This window comes from Ranitomeya variabilis, chromosome 5 (assembly GCF_051348905.1).
Source record: "Ranitomeya variabilis isolate aRanVar5 chromosome 5, aRanVar5.hap1, whole genome shotgun sequence".
NCBI lineage: Eukaryota > Metazoa > Chordata > Amphibia > Anura > Dendrobatidae > Ranitomeya > Ranitomeya variabilis.
The window spans coordinates 101,924,353-101,950,773 of NC_135236.1; the positions used below are offsets into that span (position 1 = coordinate 101,924,353).

Below are 26,421 nucleotides of genomic sequence, written 5' to 3' on the forward strand. Positions count from 1 at the left end.
GCCGTATATTACGCATCCATAATATACGGTCTTGTACGGCCGTAGAAAATCGCAGCATGCTGAGTTTGTCAGCGTATTGCGCAAAAAAAAAAAATCGCCAATGAAAGTCTATGGGGGTGAGAAAAATACGGATTCCACACGGACCAGCAGTGTGACTTGCGAGAAATACGCAGCGGTGTTAGTGAAAAGCCAGTAATTCAATTGCCGGCTTTTCCTCTCTCCTTCATAAACCCGACAGGATATGAGACATGGTTTACATACAGTAAACCATCTCATATCCCTTTTTTTGGCATATTCCACACTACTAATGTTAGTAGTGTGTATGTGCAAACTTTGGGCGCCATAGCTTGTAAAATAAAGGGTTAAATGGTGGAAAAAAATTGGCGTGGGATCCCGCGCAATTTTCTCCGCCAGAGTGGTAAAGCCAGTGACTGAGGGCAGATATTAATAGCCTAGAGAGGGTCCATGGTTATTGGCCCCCCCTGGCTACAAACATCTGCCTCCAGCCACCCCAGAAAAGGCACATCTGGAAGATGCGCCTATTCTGGCACTTGGCCTCTCTCTTCCCACTCCCGTGTAGCGGTGGGATATGGGGTAATGAAGGGTTAATGTCACCTTGCTATTGTAAGGGGACATTAAGCCAGATTAATAATGGAGAGGCGTCAATTATGACACCTATCCATTATTAATCCAATAGTACTAAATGATTAATAAAACACACACATGATTACAAAGTATTTTAATGAAATAAAGACATATGTTGTTGTAATATTTTATTAGACTCTTAATCCACCTGAAGACCATCGTCCTGAAACAAAGTTAAAAAAAACAAACAACAATATTCCATACCTTCCGTCGTTATGTCCCACGATGTAAATCCATCTGAAGGGGTTAAATCATTTTACAGCCAGGAGCTGTGCTAATGCACGCGCTCGTGCCTGTAAAACCCCGGGTACTGAAAGAAAAGCAGGGTGATCTGTAGTTACATTGAGTTGCGGTGAGGCGCCCTCTGCTGGATGTCCTCATATGAACTCGAGCGTGGGAACTTTTCCAAGGCTCCAGTTCATGAGGACATCCAGCAGAGGGCGCAAAACCGCAACTCAAGGTAACTACAGATCACCCAGCTTTCCATTCAGTACCCGGGGTTCCTGGCTGTAAAATGATTTAACCCCTTCAGATGGATTTACTTCGTGGGACATAACAGAAGGTATGGAATATTGTTGTTTGTTTTTTTCACTTTGTTTCAGGACGATGGTCTTCAGGTGGATTAAGAGTCTAATAAAATATTACAACAACATGTGTCTTTATTTCATTAAAATACTTTGTAATCATGTGTGTGTGTTTTATTAACCATTTAGTACTATTGGATTAATAATGGATAGGTGTCATAATTGACGCCTCTCCATTATTAATCTGGCTTAATGTCACCTTACAATAGCAAGGTGACATTAACCCTTCATTACCCCATATCCCACCGCTACACGGGAGTGGGAAGAGAGTGGCCAAGTGCCAGAATAGGCGCATCTTCCAGATGTGCCTTTTCTGGGGTGGCTGGGGGCAGATGTTTTTAGCCACGGGGGGGCCAATAACCATGGACCCTCTCCTGGCTATTAATATCTGCCCTCAGTCACTGGCTTTACCACTCTGGCGGAGAAAATTGCGCGGGAGCCCACGCCATTTTTTTCCGTGATTTAACCCTTTATTTTACCAGCTACAGCGCCCAAATTTCGCACATACACACTACTAACATTAGTAGTGTGGAATATGCAAAAAAAAAAAAAGGGATATGAGATGGTTTACTGTATGTAAACCATGTCTCCTATCATGTCGGGTTTGTGAAGGAGAAATGAAAAGCCGGCAATTGAATTACCGGCTTTTCACACATCTCGCGCTGAATTAAATATAAATACTATATATATATATATATATATATATATATATATATATATATATATATATATATATATATATATATATATATACATATACATATACATATACATATACATATACATATACATATACACACATACATATATATACACACACATACACACACATACATTATATATATATATATATATATATATATATATATATATATATATATATATATATATATATATATACACACACATACTGTATATATGTTTTAACGAACATTTGAGCACATAAATCCATTAGATGTCGGTTTTGCAAGCCTGCGAGAAAATATCGCAGTACGGATGCCTTACGGATTACATACGGAGGATGCCATGCGCAAAATACGCTGACACACCCTGCCTACGGCGGACATACGGATCACTATTTTGGGAACATTTCTGCGTATTACGGCCATAATAAACGGACCGTATTTACATACGCTGAGTGTGACGCCGGCCTAATAGGTAGGGCTTGTCCAAAGCTAACAATGCCTATAGGCAAAGTAGTCAGCTGTATTTGAGACTAGCGCCTTAGCTCCTGCACCCCATCACCCAAGTAATGGCAGCTGCTGACCCAGTCTTAATGACAGATGCACTCTGATAGGGATAGACATGACCATTGAGGTAATGAGGGTGGAAGACCAGAAAAAGCTGCCCATTCATCACTTCATCTGAAGACTGCCACATAACAAATGGTCACATCGGTAATGTACGGAGGACAAAATGAGAATAGCCGCTTCTTATTAAAAAGCAGCCAAACTACACTGTTTGTGTACATCCCATAGAAAGGAATGGGAGTTTTGGAAATGGCTCGGGACAGCAAGCTATGCTGTTTCGGCAACCAGGGAACTACGCCAATAACAGGATAGCAAACTGTGCTCAACTGTTTCCGTAACTCTGCTCGTGGTGGTCGGGACTTAAAAGCAGTAATTCCCTTTGTGCCCATGAGAGACAGAAATGGGATATAAGGGGATGACGGTGAAGCACGCTGCCTCCTGTTACAGCAGCTTTTGCCTGGTCATAACACTGGTTACTCATCTCTAGAATCTTATTCACAAACCTGTCCACCATGATGCAGCTTCAGCTTTGTACACCTCCACCCTTATGGCTGTCTGACGACCCTTTTGTGCTCTTAGGCTCTTTCCACACATCAGGTTTTTGACGTCAGGCACAAACCGGTGAATTTAAAAAAAAACGGATCTGTTGCAAATTGTGAAAAACTGATACGAAGGATCTGTTTTTTTGCTGGATCCGACTTTTTTTTTTTTCTTCTTAAGCCGGGGATAGAGTTTGGATATCCTATTCGAGAGATATATAGAGATAGAGAGAGACCAGAATGGAAATGCATGATTTGCTTAGAAAAACTGAATCGGTCGCCGGATTCCATAATTTCACCTCACGTTTTGCCTGGTTTTCGCGGGATCCGTCGCTGTGCGTTTTTTTCGCCGGACAGAAAAAAAACGTTCCTATGTACGTTTTCTCCAGCTGCCGGGAAACAAATTTTCAACGGATCCGGCAAAAAAACGGATGTAACGTGAGGCCATCCGGCGCTAATACAAGTCAATGAGAAAGAAAAATGGATCCGGCGGAAACTTTTGCCGGATCTGTTTTTTGGAAAATTCGCCGCATTGTGCCTGACAGCAAAAACCTGAAGTGTGAAAGGGGCCTTAGTCTGGTCACAGATCCATGATCATTTCCTTACATTGTCCAGCCCTGATCTTCTCCCGTGCTGCACCTACTTTTGGCTCATAAAAGTCAGCTTGATCCAGTTTCTTTAAAACTAATTTCCTCACATTTCTTCCAAAACTTTGCAGCTGAAATCACAGTTCGCGGCCCACACACAACCTGACAATGTTATAATCAAGTCTATGAATCTCAAAAAGACAACCGCAGCCAAATAGTAGCAGCAAATTCCCCATATGCTCTATGTATTGTTTGGTTGTTCTCGCCATCCTTAATGGAAGACTTGGCCTATTCATCAGACTGTCATCTTGTGTATAGGGACACATTTACTCCTAGAAATACTCTAGTACTGAACTGTTGTATTCAGCATCAATGAAAAGGCTGGAGAGACACTCTACAAAAATACTTAGAAGTTCTTGACTTGCTCGATTTCCCTTTATTTCAATTTCTTTCCACTGAGCGCCTCCATTGCTTCACAATTACTAGTAGTGACCCTGCTGCTTTCTCACCAAGCAGCCTCCATTCACGATAATTACAAGCAGCCTACCTGCTTCTTTATCTACAATATAACATCGTTCAGCACATACCTGACAATTAGTGTGGGCTTTCTATAACCGGGATATTGACGAAGCCCCTCATAGACTAATTGTACTTGGTGATAATCACTTAGGAACAAGTAATTAGGCACCTAATGACAGAAGTAAAGCTTCCATTAATAAGCACTGTTTACTATCATTATTTTATTATGCATATACAAATTAAAAGGCTAGACGAAATACTGGGGGTGCAGAAGATTTAGTTTGTAGAAAATTTAGTGTTGCCAAATGATAACCTATAAACCGATACATCATAACCACCTAATAGTTAAATTTAGCTCCAAAAATCCACTTTCTCTGTCTCTTGCCACTGCAGAGCCGACCCCCCCATCCCACATGCCACTCCAGAGCCTAACCACCCACTCCACGTGCCACTCCAGAGCAGACTCCAGTATCCCACGTGCCACTCCGGAGCCACCACCCCCCATCCCATGTGCCACTCCAGAGCCTAACCACCCACTCCAGAGCAGACTCCTATATCCCATGTGCCACTCCGGAGCACCCCCCACCTCACTTGCTACTCCAGAGCCAAACCCCCCAACTCCACATGCCACTCCAAAGCCTAACCACCCACTCCACGTGCCACTCCAGAGCAGACTCCTGTATCCCACGTGCCACTCCGGAGCCGCCCCCCCCATCCCATGTGCCACTCCAGAGCCTAACCACCCACTCCAAAGCAGATTCCTGTATCCCATGTGCCACTCCGGAGCACCCCCACCTCACGTGTTACTCCAGAGTCTAACCCCCCAACTCCACATGCCACTCCAGAGCAGACTCCTGCATCCCATGTGCCACTCCAGAGCTGCCCCCCATCCCATGTGCCACTCCAGAGCAGACTCCTGCATCCCATGTGCCACTCCAGAGATGCCCCCCATCCCATGTGCCACTCCAGAGCTATCGCTCTTACCACTCTCTATCCCCCCCCCCCCCCACAGTCTCTTTCAGACCTCAAAGCCTCCACTTCTCTTTATCCCATCTCAGAGCCTTCATTCAGACTTTATTACCCCCAACTTTTATTCCTCCAGGTCACTATTCACCTAATGGATCCTCCTGGTCTTTATCCAACTCTATCCCACCATCTAACCCCAAGGCTACTCTTCTCAATTTCTCCTACCCCATTATACTTTAAGCCCATATAGGCCAGAGACTCTGTATAGCATCAGCCTATTTCTTGTTATATTATAATTTTACTTTGATAATTTCAGAGTAGGTTTCACACCCACTACAGAGATGGAGATACACATACACTCAGTTGTGGCCAAAAGTATTGACACCCCTGCAACTCTATCAGATAATACTCAGTTTCTTCCTGAAAATGATTGCAATCACAAATTCTTTAGTATTATTATCTTCATTTAATTTGTCTTAAATGAAAAAACACAGAAGAGAATGAAGCAAAAAGCAAAACATTGATCATTTCACACAAAACTCAAGTTGCACAACCTTTAGCCAAAATAACTGCGACCAACCGCTTCCGGTAACCATCAATGAGTTTCTTACAATGCTCTGCTGGAATTTTAGACCATTCTTCTTTGGCAAACTTCTCCAGGACCCTGATATTTGAAGGGTGCCTTCTCCAAACTGCCATTTTTAGATCTCACCACAGGTGTTCTATGGGATTCAGGTCTGGACTCATTGCTGGCCACCTTAGAAGTCTCCAGTGCTTTCTCTCAAACCATTTTCTAGTGCTTTTTGAAGTGTGTTTTGTGTCATTGTTCTGCTGGAAGACCAATGACCTCTGAGGGAGACCCAGCTTTCTCACACTGGGCCCTACATTATGCTGCAAAATTTGTTGGTAGTCTTCAGATTTCATAATACCATGCACACGGTCAAGCAGTCCAGTGCCAGAGGCAGCAAAGCAACCCCAAAACATCAGGGAACCTCCGCCATGTTTGACTGTAGGGACCGTGTTCTTTTCTTTGAATGCCTCTTTTTTTCTCCTGTAAACTCTATGTTGATGCCTTTGCCCAAAAAGCTCTACTTTTGTCTCATCTGACCAGAGAACATTCTTCCAAAACGTTTTAGGCTTTTTCAAGTAAGTTTTGGCAAACTCCAGCCTGGCTTTTTTATGTCTCGGGGGAAGAAGTGGGGTCTTCCTGGGTCTCCCACCATACAGTCCCTTTTCATTCAGGCGCCGAAGGATAGTACGGGCTGACACTGTTGTACTCTCGGACTGCAGGGCAGCTTGAACTTGTTTGGATGTTAGTCGAGGTTCTTTATCCAACATCCGCACAATCTTGCGTTGAAATCTCTTGTCAATTTTTCTTTTCCGTCCACATCTAGGGAGGCTAGCCACAGTGCCATGGGCTTTAAACTTCTTGATGACACTGCGCACGGTAGACACAGGAACATTCAGGTCTTTGGAGATGGACTTGTAGCCCTGAGATTGCTCATGCTTCCTCACAATTTGGTTTCTCAAGTCCTCAGACAGTTCTTTGGTCTTCTTTCTTTTCTCCATGCTTAATGTGGTACACACAAGGAAACAGGACAGAGGTTGAGTCAACTTTAATCCATGTCAACTGGCTGCAAGTGTGATTTAGTTATTGCCAACACCTGTTAGGTGCCACAGGTAAGTTACATCTGCTGTTAATTACACAAATTAGAGAAGCATCACATGATTTTTCGAACAGTGCAAATACTTTTGTCCACCCCCTTTTTTTATGTTTTTTGTGGAATTATATCCAATTTGGCTTTAGAACAATTATTTTTGTGTTTTTTTCATTTAAGACAAATTAAATGAAGATAATAATACCAAAGAATTAGTGTTCGCAATCATGTTCAGGAAGAAACTGAGTATTATCTCACAGAATTGCAGGGGTGTCAATACTTTTGGCCACGAGTGAGTGAGTGATATTTTTTACACACACACGTATATATGTACACACACACACAAATAATAACATAAGCCACAGAACCTTCCACTGTCATTTTCCTTCCATCGTGTATTTATGGTCTGCGTAGGCACTTTTCATTATTGATCTATTTACAACTATTTAGGGAAGTGTCATCCACCTTTACAATTGGACAGTATTTAACTGCCAAGGATAAACACTAGTGATGAGCGAGTATACTCGTTTCTCCGGTGGTCTCCGTGCATTTGTGAGTGCTCGGAGATTTAGTTTTAGAAAAGCTGACTGAGCTGCAGAGAGAGGTGTTGAATATATATATATATATATATATATATATATATATATATATATATATATATATATATATATATATATATATATATATATATATATATATATATATATATATATATATAAAATAAGTGTTGACAGGGTTAAGTTATTTGATCAAGTCAGCTTAGGAAAGCTTGTCTTGGGCTTTTATTTTTGGAGATATCTGTAGAATGGTAGTGGGACGGATCGCTCCCTCAAGTCCAGTTTTGTGTTTGGATTTCACTTGTAGCGGAGCTGAAGGTGCTGTGGATGTATGACTGGCTGTGTGAAGCCAACACAGACGAGAGTCAGAGACGTGGACAAACACGACAGCACCCGTGAACCTCACAGGAGTGCAAGTGCCAGCGGCACTGGACCTTATTCACTTATTCCCAGCTGCGTTCCAGGGGTGAGCAATTTCTTGTCTGCAGTATTTGGACAATAAAAGACGTTTTACTTAGTTGCCTGAGTCACTGTCCCACAGGGATTCACGCTCTCAGGTAGGCAATATACCTAAATGCAGGTTGTAAAGAATGGCCGATGCCATCCATATTTTCTATATTTTGTACCATTATAGGTGTTTTACAAAGTGTTTGAATACTGGGGAAAAAGGTGGGAAATTGCATAATGTAGAAGAGAGAGACATTAGCTACCTGTAAATTTGGCCAAAAATGTACTCCTGTCCCTGACATTTATGGCGGAGATGGGACTTGTGAGATGCGCCTAATACTTTAAGTGGTGTGCACTTCTTAAAGTATTAGGCGCATCTCACTAAATCTCTTGGGGTAGGAAGGAGTTAAAGGATGAGTCCCCCATGGATACTCAATCCCATCATCTCTGCAGTAGCTGGCTCATGCTAATGATGAGCCTATGAAAAGAGAACAAGTTTGGAGACAAAATGGAAATGTTAACTGCTGCACCCTGCATGGTGGTGCCGCCTGGGGCGAAGTTTTCTTTGAGTCTAACAGAAATCGTCTGTTTGGGAGAACTGAGCCTAACCCATGTAAATATTAGCTCATGGTAGCACATGGAAATGAGTCAGCTGTCATCCATTCTTCGTATGATTCCTTGGAATGGAAACCAGCTGATAAAAGAGGAGTGAAGCATATGATGTTGGCACATGGCATGTAAGACCTTACACATAGCTGTAGGAGTGCTATAACACGCCATCATGGTGTATCCTTAGCTCTAGCGCATGCATTGTGTGTCCTATTATGTCACAAAGAAATAGGGAGGATGGAAAATCGGCCCATACGGAGACGTAGGAAATTAGTCCTCAGTGTCAGGATTTCTGGCAGTATCACATTCCAGGCAGTAGAAAGCTGATCCAAGCCTGTAGCACTTGCAGAAAGCAAAGGATTAATGTATTAATCCACCACAGATAGGACCTGTTCATCTCCTGCAGAGTTGACAGTGTTCCAAGTTTAGACGCAGTAAATAAAGTGAATTAAGATGGCAAAAAGGGACTGCTGGAAGATGACTGAGTGAGAGGACCCTGGCCATCATAGATACCAATGTTTCCTAGTGATTAATAATAAAAAAAAAAAATGTGGGCGAGTTCTCGCTAAGACAGCTCTTTTCTACATGGTTATACAGCGGCATTCACTTGGTCAGGACTCCGCAGTTTAGAGCACATAGTGATGGGCCCTACCTGTCCAGGTATCACACTGACAGCCGTTCCCGTGCATGGCCTCCATGTAATGCTACCTTTCTGCTATGGTAGCCTCTACAAGGGGAAATATTTAGCTTTTTTACTTTAGCAGAACACAACTGCCCCAATCAGCTGATTATTACTGGATTAATTTGTAAAAGCGGTTGTGTAATGCTTCTACCGCTAGGCAGAAACCACCCACTGACGACAGGGCGCAATGTTTCTGACTTTATTCCCCCTGGCAGCATTTGGTTTCAGTCATGGGGGACGGAGCCGGTTCAGCCACCGCTGAGTATACAGAGCGGCCGCTGTAATCGCGCCCCAGTTGCTCCTCTGTATATACAGCGGTGGCTGAACCAGCGTCAGAGCCGCCCCAGTGACAAACAGAATGCTGCTAGGAAGAATAAAGCACATTTTCTCCCTGCAACGTTCGGCTACATGTTGGTTAGTAATGCTATTAACTTGCAGGTTACCCCCATATCTGAAGGTTAATAGTGTTTTCTGCTGGTGTCAGGTTCCCTTTATGTTACAGATTTTTTCATTGCGTATTTTAGCCCTTTTCCCCCAATTTGATACATCAGATAGCCATGTACCCATATAAACAGAGCAATTTTACAATTCAAAAAAGTCACTTTCACATGAGAAAAATGCTCCATTTATGCAAAGCCGGGGTCCGATGACAACTGCTAATAAGTGAAGAGATGACAATTTTTTTTAGCTATTACATTCTCTGATGTATGGAGCAGGTTCACTTACTTATCAAAAGAAGCAGAGATTATTTGCAGGAATGTTCGTACTTGCTCAAATACTGTTGCATTTATTCTATGAGGGACTATGTACAGAAAGTCACCAGGCATCCACCGTGCATTGGCACCCTGTCCCAGTATGAAGAAGCCCAAGGATATTTTCTTGCAGAGACATCTGATAAGGCATGATTGCATTAGGTGGATTATTAAATAAAGTATTACCTTGAGGTCCCGGTGGATGATAGGAATTTTGCACTGATGAAGACGAGCCACTGCTTCACATGTGTCGCAAAATACCTGCAACACCTCCGTCTCGGTAAATCCAGTCTGTAAACGTTGGTTCATTAGATTTACTACCTGCCCCCCTGAAATAATAAAGATTAACAGGTTACGTACCTTTGGGACCCCAACTATTGGGGGTAACGAAGTTTCTGTTAATCCCCATGTGCAATACAACAGACAACAAAATGTCTCTAATTGAAATACCCCTTTAAATGTGATGTTAGTAACGCTACAATACATTGTTACCAGATGGCGAAAGATTGCTAAGTATTAAAAAAACCCAAACATACAACTAAGACATGATGGCTGCAGGATACAAGCACCCAAGGATAAAATCTGGCGTAAACAAGAGTAAAAATGTAATAATTATTAGGGACAGGATACCCCCCAGAAAACACGTGTGCGCCAAATATAAAAACAAACCATTATACTTTCTGACATTCCTAAACACTGATATACTACCCTTAGCAGGGGCCAGCAATATTTCATCAGTACAATAGATGGGCTTTGGCACTCCTGCATGTAATTTGGGCCCTGCATTGTGCTGATCAGAGGGGTTCCTGGACGTCAGATCCCTACTGATCACATGGAGATGAACAATCTTTAGAAGTGAACAACAATCAATGGCCCCAGACACGTTAAATTAAAAATCAGAACAACGTGCAGATATCGGTGGGATCGACAGTCTATTGTGTACGGGTCCTCTTGACAATCTCCAGTCAGATTATGTTGGGGTAAAGAAGAATCCGGCATCTTCGATTTCCAGCAGCTGATCCTTTCGTTATGCCGATGGACAGCCAGCGGGGAGCCATCGGCTGTCAATCAGCATGACATCGGCAGTCACAACCTGGCAACGGAGCAGAGGAGAAGACAAGCCGCTGCTCTGTTGACATGACGTTACATATATTTTTAGTGTCCTACCCTTTAAGACTTTATGTACACAGAAAAGCAATGCCTATAGACCTTCCAGTGTGACTTAGAGTCTGTACAGGCCTGTATAGGAGATCCATAGGCACTAGAGATGAGAAATTCAATTTGCACACGTCACAAGGCCTCAAAAAGGCATCATAACGTCACAGGGCCTAGTAAGCAACAGAGACGTCCAGAATGCTGGGCAAAGAAGTGAAGACCAGTAGCAAAGGAGGATCAGACTGGACCAGGGCCAGCGCAAATCGAATTGCTCATCTCTAATAGACACTCCTGGTAACTCCATAGGTAACACCATCTTCCTGTAAGAGCATGGCAGAATACTTGGGAAAAGATGTCAGGTTATGGAGCACTTTCTTCAAAAACCTGCACTCAAAACTGGATAAAATATAAGCTGTCCTGTGAAATAGGTATATGATCACCTGCAAGAAGTTCATATGCTCTCCCCATGTTTGTGTGGATTTCCTCTGGGTTCTCCAGTATCCTCCCACACTCCAAAAACATACTGATAGGAAAAATAGATTGTGAGCCCCAATGGGGACAGTGATGATAATGTCTGTAAAGCGCTGTGGAATTAATGGTGCTACATAAAAAGTGATCACAATAAATGGCTCACCACTGTGCCCACAGCCTTCTCATAATAGCTATTCCACAGAAAAAAATATTCTAAAATTAGCCAAAAATAATTACTGCCTAATTGTTGAAGTTCTACTATGTCATAGAAGTAACAATAAAAACAAACGTTAAAGCTGGAGAGACAAAAAGTGCAAATAGGGTCTTATCTGATAGCATAACTTATCATTGTGGTTTAGTCCTGATGAAGAGGTTTGGAAACCTTGAAACACGTTGACAAATAAACCACCGTATTCCTCATTCACTGCATAGAAGTAACAATATAAATCCCTTTTCTTTAACCTCACCTCGACAGTAATCCATGAGGATAAGGACTTCCCAAACATCTCCACTGCTCATAGAATTAATGCTGGAGTCTATGTACCCAACAATGTTCTTGTGCCCCGAGAGATCCCTCTGCAAACAAAATAAAACAGTGGAAGATCAGTGAGGAGTACAATAACTGGAGGACCAGTGAGGAGTACAAAAAACAGAAGATCAGCAAAGAGTAACAATAACTGGAGGGTCAGTGAGGAGTACAACTGGAAAAATCAGCGAGGAGTAACACTAACTGGAGTACCAGCGATGAGTATAGTAACTGGAGTACCAGCGAGGAGTACAGTAACTGGAAGACCAGCGAGGAGTACAGTAACTAGAAGACCAGCGAGGAGTAACACTAACTGGAAGACCAGCGAGGAGTACAGTAACTGGAGTACCAGCGAGGAGTACAGTAACTGGAAGACCAGCGAGGAGTACAGTAACAGGAAGACCAGCAAGGAGTAGCACTAACTGGAAGACCAGTGAGGAGTATAGTAACTGGAAGACCAGCGAGGAGTACAGGAACTGGAAGACCAGCAAGGAGTAACAATAACTGGAGGATCAGCGACAACGACAATAACTGGTGGATCGGTGAGGACAACAATAACTCATGGATCGTGAGGACAACAACTCGTGGAGGACAATAACCAGAAGAGTACTAACTAGAGGATCAGTGAGGAGGATGACTGCAAAAAAATGTATCAGAGGTAGAAAACTTCAAGTGCAACTAATACAGAACTCTATTCTGTATCTGCTGTCTACTGTCAAGTGGAAAGTATGGAGGGGCAGACACATATATATAAAAAAAAAAAAATTACATTTAGGTCAAGGGCTTTTTCCTGACTTACGATATTGTTACATGCAAATCCAATGGAGACGTGATTATTTTTTTAGGCTCAGAAACATCTTTAAATCAGATCAGTTATCTGCTTTCATAATAACAATTGTATAGATTATTCACTAGACTTTTTTGTATTTATTTATTTTTAAACATGATGAGGCTGGTGTACTTTACTTGAAGATCAAGATGGCCAATGCATAATCCTGATATTAAATTGCGCAGAGGGACTTCTAACACACATGGGAAGAGAGCTTTAATAAAGATTATTCAGCCATTCTGCGATTGATTTACAAAGCAGGCACACCAGCCACATCAGGTCTAAGGGTACCGTCACACAGTGCCATTTTCATCGCTACGACGGCACGATCCGTGACGTCGCAGCGTCGTATGATTATCGCTCCAGCGTCGTAGACTGCGGTCACACTTTGCAATCACGGCGCTGGAGCGATGCTGAAGTCCCCGGGTAACCAGGGTAAACATCGGGTTACTAAGCGCAGGGCCGCGCTTAGTAACCCGATGTTTACCCTGGTTACCAGCGTAAACGTAAAAAAAACAAACAGTACATACTCACATTCCGGTGTCTGTCCCCCGGCGTTCTGCTTCTCTGCACTGTGTAAGCGCCATAGCCGGAAAGCAGAGCGGTGACGTCACCGCTGTGCTCGCTTTCCGGCCGGCAGGCGCTCACAGTGCAGAGAAGCTGAGACGCCGGGGGACAGACACCGGAATGTGAGTATGTACTGTTTGTTTTTTTTACGTTTACGCTGGTAACCAGGGTAAACATCGGGTTACTAAGCGCGGCCCTGCGCTTAGTTACCCGATGTTTACCCTGGTTACAAGCGAACACATCGCTGGATCGGTGTCACACACAACGATCCAGCGATGTCAGCGGGTGATCAAGCGACGAAAGAAAGTTCCAAACGATCTGCTACGACGTACGATTCTCAGCGTGATGTCTGATCGCAGTAGTGTGTCAGACAAAGCGATATCGTAACGATATCGCTAGAACGTCACGAATCGTACCGTCATAGCGATGAAAATTTCACTGTGTGACAGTACCCTAAGAAATAAGTCCTTAAATTGACACGGATTGCACTGTGAAATCTGGTGAAAGAATTGCTTTAATGCTCTTGATAATGATCCTCCTTTTTTCATCTGTATATTTCCTTTTACGTCCACGTGTATGAAATCGCCTTTACAATCCATCCTGCTTTGCTGACCATCATTTTGCTATACATACATTTATGCCCGAAGACGAATACAGGAAAAGAGATCACAGCAGTTCACAGGCAAATGGAAAAAAACACCAAAATACGGATATAGACATGTTTATATATGGAAGGTTAATTATTAAAGGCGCACTCAGGTTTCAGAAAATATAAAATAAATACAGGATATGAAAAGAAAGATTTTTCAAACTCGATCTGCAAAAAATGACTACTTTTACATTCCCTGAAAACCAAATGATGTGAGCACATGGTGACCCTGGATAACAGAATATTAGCGTTTTAGATGTTTGTGTTGGCGAGTATCTACGACCACGGCGTTACTGTATAATGCTGTCACAAGATACCTGGAATGTGAAGTATTCGCTCCATACCCTTTTTCTAAGCCAAATTATTTGATAACTGAAAGCAGTCCTCCGGCAATATTCTGAGGGAACGTCCTCTATTCTTGCCACTTGGACAGAGGAGGCCGTAATCTAGCAGGCCATTACTGCGATGCATTACTCAGAATTCGGCTTCCTTTTCAAGGCAGCATCAAAAGGTTAATATCACACCGTCATCCATTTCACGCCAGCCCCCTTACCATGATCTGAATCTCTCGCTTGCAAACCTGAAGGTCATGTTCACTATTCACATACATGCGCTTCAGAGCCCGTCTCATGCCATTACTGGTGCGGACAAGGAAGACCAGGGCAAATCCACCTGTTCAAAGAGAGAAAAACGAAATACAGATTTAGTGTCAAATCCACCAACAGATCAATCTGACGCCCGTGATTTACAGTCCGAGTATGGACCTCAACTTCAGGAATGATCGCAGGTGAGAAGATCCACAGTCAGTCCAGGTATCACGGTCGGCACTCAAGCCTGGCCTTATTCCCCCAATACCTCATTTACTAACAGATGTCAGAAATGTCTCATTAGGTGTTAACATGAGCTGGCCTAGTGGAGTACTGGAGTACCACTGACCCCAAACCGGATGGCTGCAGTATCTGACACAATAACGGCATCATGGGTACACTAAAAGCCTCTTCTGTTTAGAGGCAAATCACTTACCATTAGGACCTACAAGACTTGATAAACAGCAATAATCAATAGTTTTAGGCAGGGGGTGGTAAAAATGATGCAACATCAGACTGCTTTCGAAACATAAGGGTGGTCCACTACTTTAACACTATCACTGTGTGATCGGTGGAGGGTGCGACACACAACACCTCTGCCGATCAGCTGCTGTTCCCAGGGTTTTTACCGACTGAAAGAATGGAGAATCTTTTTATCCTGGTGGTCCACAAATAGTTACTGCCATTACTCTGTGTATCTATGGACAGGGACAGAACTACAGTACTTGCCAATGACTGGTACTTATATAATATAATGTGTTGAAGCATGCCACAATATTTAGAAGTACACGGAAATACAATACAACTCCATGTAACTACAAATGCCACTATGGACCTGTAATACAGCCCTATACACGAGCCCTTTCGGGAATATTACCTGCCCTAATGCATTGTTAGAACAGGCTGCACTTTACATTCAATAAATCTTCAAAAAGGGGTCAAATCCCAATACTGTTATTTACATTGGTGCAATGCCATCCTGCGATTTCTCCTTGTCAAACCTGCAATCTAGGATGTAAATGAGATTGTGTATAATGGTCCGCGGTGCCTTCCTGCGGGCGCTGCACTTATTACGGGCCGAGAACGGCTTCCCATCACCTGGGGATGGTTCTGTTCTGGAGTAGATGCAGGAAGTGGTGAAGACGAGGTTTAGGTTCGTTCTTCTCTGGGAGTTATTTATACATCCAGAAAAATGCAAGCTTCCAAGGTGTGGATGATCAGTAACAGGGAACAGATGGGCTCCTCGCAGGATTCTTAAATGTCTTTCGAGAGAAACTTCTGCAGCCAGGAAATGCGCTGTCAAACTCACATAAACGCAGACTTTTTTCAAATTCCCAGTAAATAATTGTACACCGTAGCGCTGCACCTTTTCTTTGTGACTGAATCTATTAATCAGCAGATTTAATATGTGCATCTAATTACATTCCCCAATTAACTCGCTGTCATAATATTCCAGCAGAATACATGCTCTGGATGATTTGTGTATCTGAGGAAGCTGTTATGGTGCCGAGCACCATCCCAATCTGCCTACACGTAAAAATACCGGCTTCCTGTAGCCACCACTATTGGGCGGTCAGTATATAACTTCATACAGACCCTCATGACCTGAGAAATGGCTGTATACAGATTGTTCCCCCAGTGGAAATATTTTAAAGTGATCCTGTTTGGATTGAGAACGTCGTCAATCATCCATCAACTGTACATTTATCCTGTGTATAGATAAAGGGACACTGTCACCCCCCCCTCCAGCCGTTATAAACTAAAAGCCACCTTGTGCAGCAGTAATGCTGCATTCTAACAAGGTCGCTCTTCTAGTTTTTGTTGTTGTTATTCCCCAAATAAAGGTATTTATAATTCTGCCCAAATACCTTTCTTTAGACCTGGAGGCAGGTCTGAACCCCCCTCTTTGAAGCGCCCAACTGCCGTCAGTCATATCTTCTGGGGCACTGGTTGCCGCCCCCTCAGCGCTGTTTTCCTCGGAAATCCGGCGCCTGCGCTGTGCTCTTCTGCGCTTGTCAGACGCTCCCCCAGGTCCCCCGCCTTCCAGCCCCGCACTGTGCATAATGCATAACACACTGCGGGGCGGGGATTCAGTAACTGGGTGGCCGCACTGCCCGCACAGGCGCAGTCTGCAACCCAGCAGGTGAGGTCAGACGGCCAATGCTCAATGCGCCTGCCCAAGGCAGAAGAGCACTAAAAGAGCCACCTTGGTAGAATGCAGCATTACTGCTGCACAAGGTGGCTCTTTTAGTTTATAACGGCTGGAGGGGGTGACAGAGTCCCTTTAATAAATTATGTACATGGTTGACCCCTTTCATAAAACTTCTGCCTGCAGGATCAGTTAGGTGTTTAAACAAACAACATTCAAAGAAACCGACCTTTACGCATCCACCCCAGATTCAGCTGTGTATGTCGTTGCCCGTGTGTCTGTTTGGCTGCAGCGGTAATGGCGCAACCCACTTAGATCAGCAAGCTGTTGCAGCGCTATCACAGAGAGGTCCCCTAAACGACAGAGGCCCAGCAGCAGAGTTTGGGTTTTTAGACGTGCGAGGGGCGGTCATTAAAGGGCCACTGTCACCCCCCCCCCCCCAGCCGTTATAAACTAAAAGAGCCACCTTGTGCAGCAGTAATGCTGCAGTCTAACAAGGTGGCTCTTTTAGTTTTTGATTCATTTATTACCTCAAAAAAGCGTTTTAAAAATTGGCCACAAATACCAGATATTATACCTGGAGGCGGTCCGAAGCGTCCTGTATGAATCCCCCAACTGCCGTCACTCTTCTCTTCAGGGGCGATGGTACCCGCCCCCTGAGCGCTGTTATCGTCTGAAATCCGGCGCCTGCGCTGTGCGTGCCTGCCTGGGGCCTGCGCAGTGTTCATTGTCAGTGCGGCCACACTGTTGCTGAATCCCCCGCCCCGCACTGTTATTCATTATGCACAGTGCGGGGCTGGGGTTCCTGGGCGTGCGCATTGCGCTGTTTAGACGCTCCCCAGCTCCGACGCTCCCCAGCTCCCCCGCCTTCCCAGGAACCCCAGCCCCGCACTGTGCATAATGAATAACAGTGCGGGGCGGGGGATTCAGCAACAGTGTGGCCGCACTGACAATGAACACTGCGCAGGCCCCAGGCAGAAGCACGCACAGCGCAGGCGCGGGATTTCAGACGATAACAGCGCTCAGGGGGCGGGGACCATCGGCCCTGAAGAGATGAGTGACGGCAGTTGGGGGATTCATACAGGACGCTTCGGACCGCCTCCAGGTATAATATCTGGTATGTGTGGCCAATTTTTAAAACGCTTTTTTGAGGTAATAAATGAATCAAAAACTAAAAGAGCCACCTTGTTAGAATGCAGCATTACTGCTGCACAAGGTGGCTCTTTTAGTTTATAACGGCTGGGGGGGGGGGGGTGACAGTGGCCCTTTAAAGATTTCCCCTTCTATTTATCACTGGACGCTGAAACTGCATATGTGTAATGATATAAGTCTCTATAGGTTACGTGCCAATTTGCAACTCAGAACTGATAACGGTGTTGATTTTACAGGTGCTGAAGTGGTGTGAGGTTTGATAATGGATCCAGTGGAATACAGAGCAGTCATCAAGTTCCTTTACTTGAAAGGCCGCAGACCAAAGGAGACGTTCGATGAGGTCAAAGAGGTTTATGCTGATTCCCCATCACATGATGTAGTCAAGAACTGGCACGGTCAACTCAAATGTGGTCGGACTTCGGTGCAAATAGCTCCGATTCCAGGGCGACCCACTCTGCTATTGAGGAACACACCATCCAACAAGTGGAGGTTGCCATTTAGGAAAATCACTGCGTAACCATTTGCCACCTAGCGCAAAATGTGAAGATTAGTGTGGGGTCCATGCAAAAAAAATCATCCAAGACCATCTTCACATGCATAAGGTATCCGCTCCCTGGATTCCCCAGCTGCTTACACCTTTCCAGAAGCAGGAACGAGTGGAATGCTCTCAGGCTATGTGCACACGTTGCGGATTTCTGTGCGGATTTTTCCGCTCAGTTTTTGAAAAATCCGTAGGTAAAAAACACACTGCGCAATGCACCTGAGTTTTACCACCTGCGGATTCCTATAAAGCAACAGGTGAAAAACGCTGCAGAATCTGCACAAAGAATTGACATGCTGCAGAAAATACAAAACAGCGTTCTGCGCGGTATTTTCCGTAGCATGTGCACTGCGGATTTTGTTTTCCATAGGTTTACATGGTACTGTAAACCTGATGGAAACCTGCTGCAAATTCGCAGCGTCCAATCCACAACGTGTGCACATACCCTCAGGCTCTATTGACGATGTGCTATGGAAACCAAGAGGAGACAACAGACTGATCACACAGGATGAAAGCTGGGTCCATCACTATGATCCTGAGACTAAAGTCCAGTCGATGCAATGGAAGCATCATGACTCACTGCCTCCAAAGAAGGCACATGCCCAACCCTCGGCAGGCAAGGTCATGCTCACAGTATTTTGGGACCAGCACGGAGTAGTATTTATGGATTTCTTAGCAAAGGGTACCATGATCACTGGGGCAATCTATGCTTGACTGCTGCAGAAACTGCCAGAGGCCATCAAAACCAAGAGATGTGGCACGCTCACGAAAGACGTCTGCCTTCTGCAAGACAATGCACCAGTTCACAGCTCACATGTTCCCCAAATGGAAGCTTGCTCCTGCGGCTTTGAAATTCTACCGCATCCTCCTTATTCATCCGACCTCGCACAATTGGACTTCCACCTCTTTCCAACAATTAAGTTATTTTTGAAGGGCAAGCATTTTCCAGATGATGAGACTCTGATTTCCAAAGTCACAACGTGGCTTTTGGAGCAACCTGTCGACTTCTACAAGTGAGGTGTTTACAGCTGCTTAATGAGATGGGAGAAGTGTGTGTCCCTAGGTGACACCTATGTATTGAAAGACTAATTAACTGTGCCAAGTTTCATTGTTCTCAGTCCACAGGAAGTGGGTCAGGGGAAATCTTTAATGAACTTCCCTTGTACATAGGCTGAAGCCTGGTGTAAGTGGGCAACCTCATTACTGCATATGAAACTTTGGAGCCACTTTAAGACCATATTCACAAAAGGATACGAAAGTTCATAGAAGAGCTACCAGGATGGTGAGCAGACTGCAAAATATGTCCTATGAGGAAAGGATAAAGGATCTGGGAATGTTTAGCTTGCAAAAAAGAAGGCTAAAAGGAGACTTAAAGGGAACCTGTCACCCCCAAAATGGAAGTTGAGCTAAGCCCACCGGCATCAGGGGCTTATCTACAGCATTCTGTAATGCTGTAGATAAGCCCCCGATGGAACCTGAAAGATGAGAAAAAGAGGTTAGATTATACTCAGCCAGGGGCGGTCCCGCTGCGGTGGGTGTCGCAGTCCGGGGCCTCCCATCTTCTGTCGATCACGTCCTCTTCTTGTCTTCACGCCGCAGCTCCGGCGCAGGCGTACTTTGTCTGCCCTGTTGAGGGCAGAGCAAAGTACTGCAGTGCGCAGGCGCCGGGAAAGGTCAGAAGCCCGGGCAGACAAAGTACGCCTGCGCCGGAGCCGCAGTGTGAACACAAGAAGAGGACGTCATCCTATGAAGATGGGAGGCCCTGGACCGGACCGTGACGACCATTGGACCGAACCGCAGCGGGAAAGCCCCTGGGTGAGTATAATCTAACCTCTTTCTCATCTTTCAGGATACATCGGGGCTTCTCTACAGCATTACAGAATGTTGTAGATAAGCCCCTGATGCTGGTGGGCTTAGCTCAACTTCCATTTTGGGGGTGACAGGTTCCCTTTGATAGCTGTCTACAAATATCTGAAGGGATGTCACAGTGTAGCAGGATCATCATTCTCATTTACACATGGAAACCTGAGAAGCAATGGAATTAAACTGAAAGGGAGAAGATAGATTAGATATTAGAAAAACTTTTTGAAAGTTAGGATGATCAATGAGTGGAACAGGCTGCCACGAGAGGTGGCGAGTTCTCCTTCAATGGAATTCTTCAAACAGAGGCTTGACAGATAACTGTCTGAGATGGTTTAGTTGATCCTGCGTTGAGCAGGGGGTTGGACACGATGACCCAGGAGGTCCCTTCCAACTCTACCATTCTATGATTCTATGATTCGTGGAGAATGTTGGTATCAGTTGTGTGTGATTTTCACGCATACTTAGACCTTCTTTGTACCTTATTACATAGCTATAAGATTTGTCCTTGTCTTCTATTCTCTTTATATTGTGTCACTAAACAAAAATAACAGCTATTTAACGGATTTAGAAAAAAAACACAAACTTTTTTTGTAGGTCATCTGTCTGATTTATTTTTTTCTTTTCCCATTGACAATTTTCATCCAGAAAATAGATTCCACGGTCTAACTTTAAAATGGTTCATCTGAAGGTCAGCGGACTACAATAGGGTCAGTGAGCAGTCCCATTTGCTAGTGTTGCCTTTATAGACTGAAATCAGAAGGGAAATTTGGCAAAAAGATTTGTCACACATGTTGCAGTCAGGTTGCAGTTTTTTTCTGCAATATACAATTTATTTATTTTTTTGTGCATTGTGTGGAATAAGATGCATCAAAACATTTGATATAAAGATTTCAGCCACAGATCATATCTGCATTACCTCCCAAAGGACTTTCTATCAGGTTAGTACATGTACAACCCCTGGCAAAAAATATGGAATCACCGGCTTTGGAGGATGTTCATTCAGTTGTTTTATTTTGTAGGAAAAAAAAAAAAAAAAATCAGATCACAGACATGGCACAAAACTAAAGTAATTTCAAATGGCAACTTTCTGGTTTTGAGAAACACTAAAATAAATCAAGAACAAAAAATGTGGTAGTCAGTAATGGTTACTTTTTTAAAGGGAATCTGTCACCCCAAAAATCGTATATGAGCCAAGGCCACTGGCATCAGGGGCTTATCTACAGCATTCTGTAATGCATTCTGTAAGGCTATGTGCACACGTTAATGCTGTAGATAAGCCCCCGATGTAACCTGAAAGGTAAAAAAAACAGGTTATATTATACTCATCCAGGTGCGGTCCCACTGCGGTCCGGTCCGATGGGCGTTGCAGTCCAGGTCCGGCGCCTCCTATCTTCATACGATGACGTCCTCTTCTTTGCTTCCTGCCGCGGCTCCGGCGCAGGCGTACTTTGTCTGCCCTGTTGAGGGTAGAGCAAAGTACTGCAGTGCGCAGGCGCCAGGAAAGGTCAGAAAGACCCAGCGCCTGCGCACTGCAGTACCTTACTCTGCCCTCAACAGGGCAGACAAAGTACGCCTGCGCCGGAGCCGCGGCAGGAAGACAAGAAGAGGACGTCATCGTATGAAGATAGGAGGCGCCGGACCCGGACCGGAACGCCCATCGGACCGGACCGCAGTGTGACCACCCCTGGATGAGTATAATATAACCTGTTTTTCTTACCTTTCAGGTTACATCGGGGGCTTATCTACAGCATTCCAGAATGCTGTAGATAAGCCCCTGATGCCGGTCGCCTTGGCTCATATACGATTTTTGGGGTGACAAATTCCCTTTAACCAAGCATAGGGGAAGAATTATGGAATCACTCAATTCTGAGGAAAAAATTATGGAATCACCCTGTAAATTTTCATACCCAAAAATAACACCTGCATCAAATTAGATCTGCTCATTAGTCTGCATCTAAATAGGAGTGATCACACCTTGGAGAGCTGTTGCACCAAGTGGACTGACATGAATCATGGCTCCAACACGAGAGATGTCAATTGAAACAAAGGAGAGGATTATCAAACTCTTAAAAGAGGGAAAATCATCACGCAATGTTGCAAAAGATGTTGGCTGTTCACAGTCAGCTGTGTCTAAAATCCGGACCACATACAAACAACATGGGAAGGTTGTTAAAGGCAAACATACTGGTAGACCAAGGAAGACATGAAAGCGTCAAGACTAGAAACTTCAAGCAATATGTCTCCAAAACAGGAAATGCACAACAAAACAAATGAGGAATGAATGGGTGGAAACTGGAGTCAACGTCTGTGACCGAACTGTAAGAAACCGCCTAAAGGAAATGGGATTTACATACAGAAAAGCTCAACGAAACCCATCATTAACACCTAAACAGAAAAAAAAAAAAAGGTTACAATGGGCTAAGAAAAAGTAATCATGGACTGTGGATGACTGGATGAAAGTCATATTCGGTGATGAATCACAAATCTGCATTGGGCAATGGGGTGATGATGCTGGAACTTTTGTTTGGTGCCGTTCCACTCAGATTTATAAAGAGGACTGCCTGAAGAGAACATGCAAATTTCCAGTCATTGATGATATGTGGCTGCATGTCAGGTAAAGGCACTGGGGAGATGGCTGTCATTACATCTTGAATAAATGCACAAGTTTATGTTGATATTTTGGACACTTTTCTTATCCCATCAATTGAAAGGATGTTTGGGGATGATTAAATCATTTTTCAAGATGATAATGCATCCTGCCATAGAGCAAAAATTGTGAAAACATTCCTTGAAAAAAAGACACATAAGGTCAATGTCATGGCCTGCAAATAGTCCGGATCTCAATCCAATTGAACATTTTTGGTGGAAGTTGGAAGAAAACGGTCCATGACAAGGCTCCAACCTGCAAACCTGATCTGGCAACAGCAATCAGAGAAAGCTGAAGCCAGATTGATGAAGAGTACTGCTTGACACTCAATAAGTCCATGCCGTAGATACTGCAAGCTGTTATAAAAGCCAGAGGTGGTGCAACAGAATTACTAGTGATTTTTTGGAGTGTTTTTTTTTGTTTGTTTTTTAGGATTCCATCATTTTTGCCTCAGAATTGAGTGATTCCATAATTTTTCCCCTATGCTTGGTTAAAAAAAGTAACCGTTACTGACTACCACATTTTTTGTTCTTGATTTCTTTTAGTGTTTCTTAAAGCCAGAAAGTTGCCATTTGAAATGACTTTAGTTTTGTGCCATGTCTGTGATCCGCTTATTTTCTACAAAATTAAACAACCAAATGAACATCCTCCAAGGACGGTGATTCCAAAAATTTTGCCAGGGGTTGTAATACAGTATGGCTTTATCTTCAAGGGAAGATGTCCCACAGAAACCCGACTCCGATACAAGGTAACCCCTGAGCATTTTATCACAGCTGGTTGTCTTTCCTACAACTTCTCTCCATGAATCAGCCAAAGATCAGTAGAGGATTAGTAAAACATTATTACTTTCTTCCGAAAATACCACCTCACCTGTCCACAGGTGACATTCAGATGAGAAAAAGGTGCGGCATATCCCGGGCGCTGCCAATTATTGTCGGAGAATGGTGGTATTTCAAGATGACTTTTATTGAAGACAATGGGTTTTGGGGTTGAGCCAACTCCTTCCATCAGGTACTACTGGACAGGATGTTGGACAGAGGTAACTCTTATAGGGGGTCATTGGTGATGTTTTCCACCAAAAATGAGCCAATCTTTTGGCCAGTGTTGGCAAATCATGTTGGACAGAGCTTAACCTTTGCTTACTACATACTGATAAACCAGCAGCAATATCTCTTGTATCACAGGACTCGTACAGAACAAGCCACAGGATATTAAGGCAAAGATGATGTAGATCTCCACAGATGAGAAAACAGCTTTATATAACCCCCGATTAGAAAATTAAAAGGAATTACAAGTCATCTGTAAGGTCAGCGGTAAACAGAAAAATGCTGAGGCAGCAACCACAGACCTCAATGGCGGTTGCCTTTTCTTAGTCTGTATATAGAAAGTGATATAGATCTTTTATAAACCATTTATCCAAGAGAGAAAAGGCCGAGATCAGGGTGAAATTGACCAACATAAACCATTCTACACAAACCCAGATGTATCCGAAATACACAATATGGACAGAAGCTTTAAGACAAACCTCCCAAATGGAAATTAATTGAAATCCAGGTTTTTCCATCAGTGCCATTACCACAGGAATAGAATATCCAGCCCCTCACCATGCCGTCTGCCTTTACTGACAATTGTGAGAATAAAAGGATCCTCGAGACTACATTCCTACAACGAGAGGTGATTTTTCGACGTTGCACATTTTCTGCACCCATTCCCTTATTATCTTCTTGCTTTTCTAAACCTGCATTTTTATTGTGTTTTTGATGCCAATGTTTCTGTCTCTTTTTGATATGTCATTTGAAATAAAGTGGCATTGTTTTTCATAATTTTATGGTACTTTAATAAAATTTTATGGATACAGTCGTGTGGATTTTGTCTGTTTCTAATGTGTGTCTGTAGCGGAAACACACTATATACACATACGCGTTTGTTAACTGCAGATTTTCTCCAGCAAATGCAATTCTATGGGGAAAATTCGCACACAACATTCAGCATAAGTGCGGGAAAATGAATGTGTTTTAAATTTGAAACACGCACCGCGGGTCAGTCTACCATGTGTAAAAAAAAAAATTAAAAAAAAGTACAAAAGTACAATGGGCATGAGAGATTTATACAGCCATGGCCGAATGTTTTGGCACCCTTGAAATTGTTCAAGATGATGAAGTATTTTTCCTTGAAAATTATTGCAATTACACGTTTTGTCATACACATTTGCTATACACATTTGTTTCCTCGGCGTGTACTGGAACACCACAAAAACAAAAAAAGGCAAATTGGACATATTTCACATAAAAAAAAACAAAATGGGCAGAAAAACGCGTTGATACCCTTCTAAAATTGTGGGTAAACAACTTTTTTTCAAGCATGTGATGCTTGTTCAAACTCCGCTATAGCAAGTAACAGGTGTGAGCAATATTAACATTATACCTGAAAACTGGTAAAAAAGGGGAGTAGTGGACTCAATCTTTGCATTGTGTGTCAGCATGTGTGACACTAAGCATGGAGAACAGAAAGTAGAGAAGAAAACTGAGGACTAGAGAACCAAAATTGTTGAAAAATATCAACAATATCAAGGTTACAAGTCCATCTCCAGAGATCTTGATGTTCCTTTGTCCGCGGTGCGCAACATAATCAAGAACTTTAGAACTCATGGCACTGCATCTAATCACCCTGGACGTGGATGGCAGAGAAAAACTGATGAAAGGATGCAACGCAGGATAGTCCGGATAGTGGATAAGCAGCCCAAATCAAGTTCCAAATAAATTCAAGCTGTCCTGCAGGCTCAGGGTGCACCCTTCAATTATGTGCCATCTGGAGCAGTTTGCTGGTTCCTCAGCCCAGGAACACATCAAATCCTAGCTTTAATAAAGATGTCTGTGGTCTACAGATTTTCCACATAACTAAACCTCATATGTCTAAGGGTTGTCTGGTCTAAAAGCGACAATTCTTCAGTCACTCTATATGACTGTAGACTTGTGATTCCTCACAGCATACACACCAGAGTGCTGTGGAATTCCCCCTCGCGTCAGTACCGGGAACAGCGGTGATGTGACCACAAGTATACAATTTGCACAGTCCCTGCCAGAATCAGACTAGACTGTTTCCAGCATCGTGCAATACACTTGCATTGAGTGAGGCAGTGCCCAGCTAGTCGGATTGTGGCCAGGACTGCGCATATCGCATACTAGGGGTCACATGAACGCAATTATACAACAGCGGAGCATCCCCAGAGCAATCAGTGTGCACGCTGTGAGGATTCACAAGTCTACAGTCAGACTGACATTAGACAGGACAACCGCTCACAATAAAACGTTATAGGCCATTTATGAGTGTGTAGGTTTCATGTAAGACTTATCCCACTGCTACCACTGATACCAACATAGTCCTCTAACAGGACCTCACCAGTGTAACAAGTCCAATTATAGTAGGCGTTTCCTCACAATGTTAAAGACAGGTACGCAGGCCGCATGCAGAAGTAGGCGGAGCTAGCAGC

The 26,421-nt window shown here is 43.6% G+C and overlaps 1 protein-coding gene across 18 annotated transcripts in view; it reads right to left on the bottom strand.

Moving 5' to 3' along the window:
• Positions 1–26,421, bottom strand: part of AAK1 (AP2 associated kinase 1) — a 130,878-nt gene that overhangs the window by 62,471 nt on the left and 41,986 nt on the right. For all 18 annotated transcript variants that reach the window (XM_077263055.1, XM_077263062.1, XM_077263065.1 and 15 more), the window contains exons 2-4: positions 14,546–14,664; positions 11,889–11,997; positions 9,982–10,124 (exon numbers count right to left, since the gene is read on the bottom strand). In XM_077263055.1, coding sequence (XP_077119170.1) covers positions 9,982–10,124; positions 11,889–11,997; positions 14,546–14,664 — 371 coding nt within the window. The remainder of the gene's footprint in view (positions 1–9,981; positions 10,125–11,888; positions 11,998–14,545; positions 14,665–26,421) is intronic.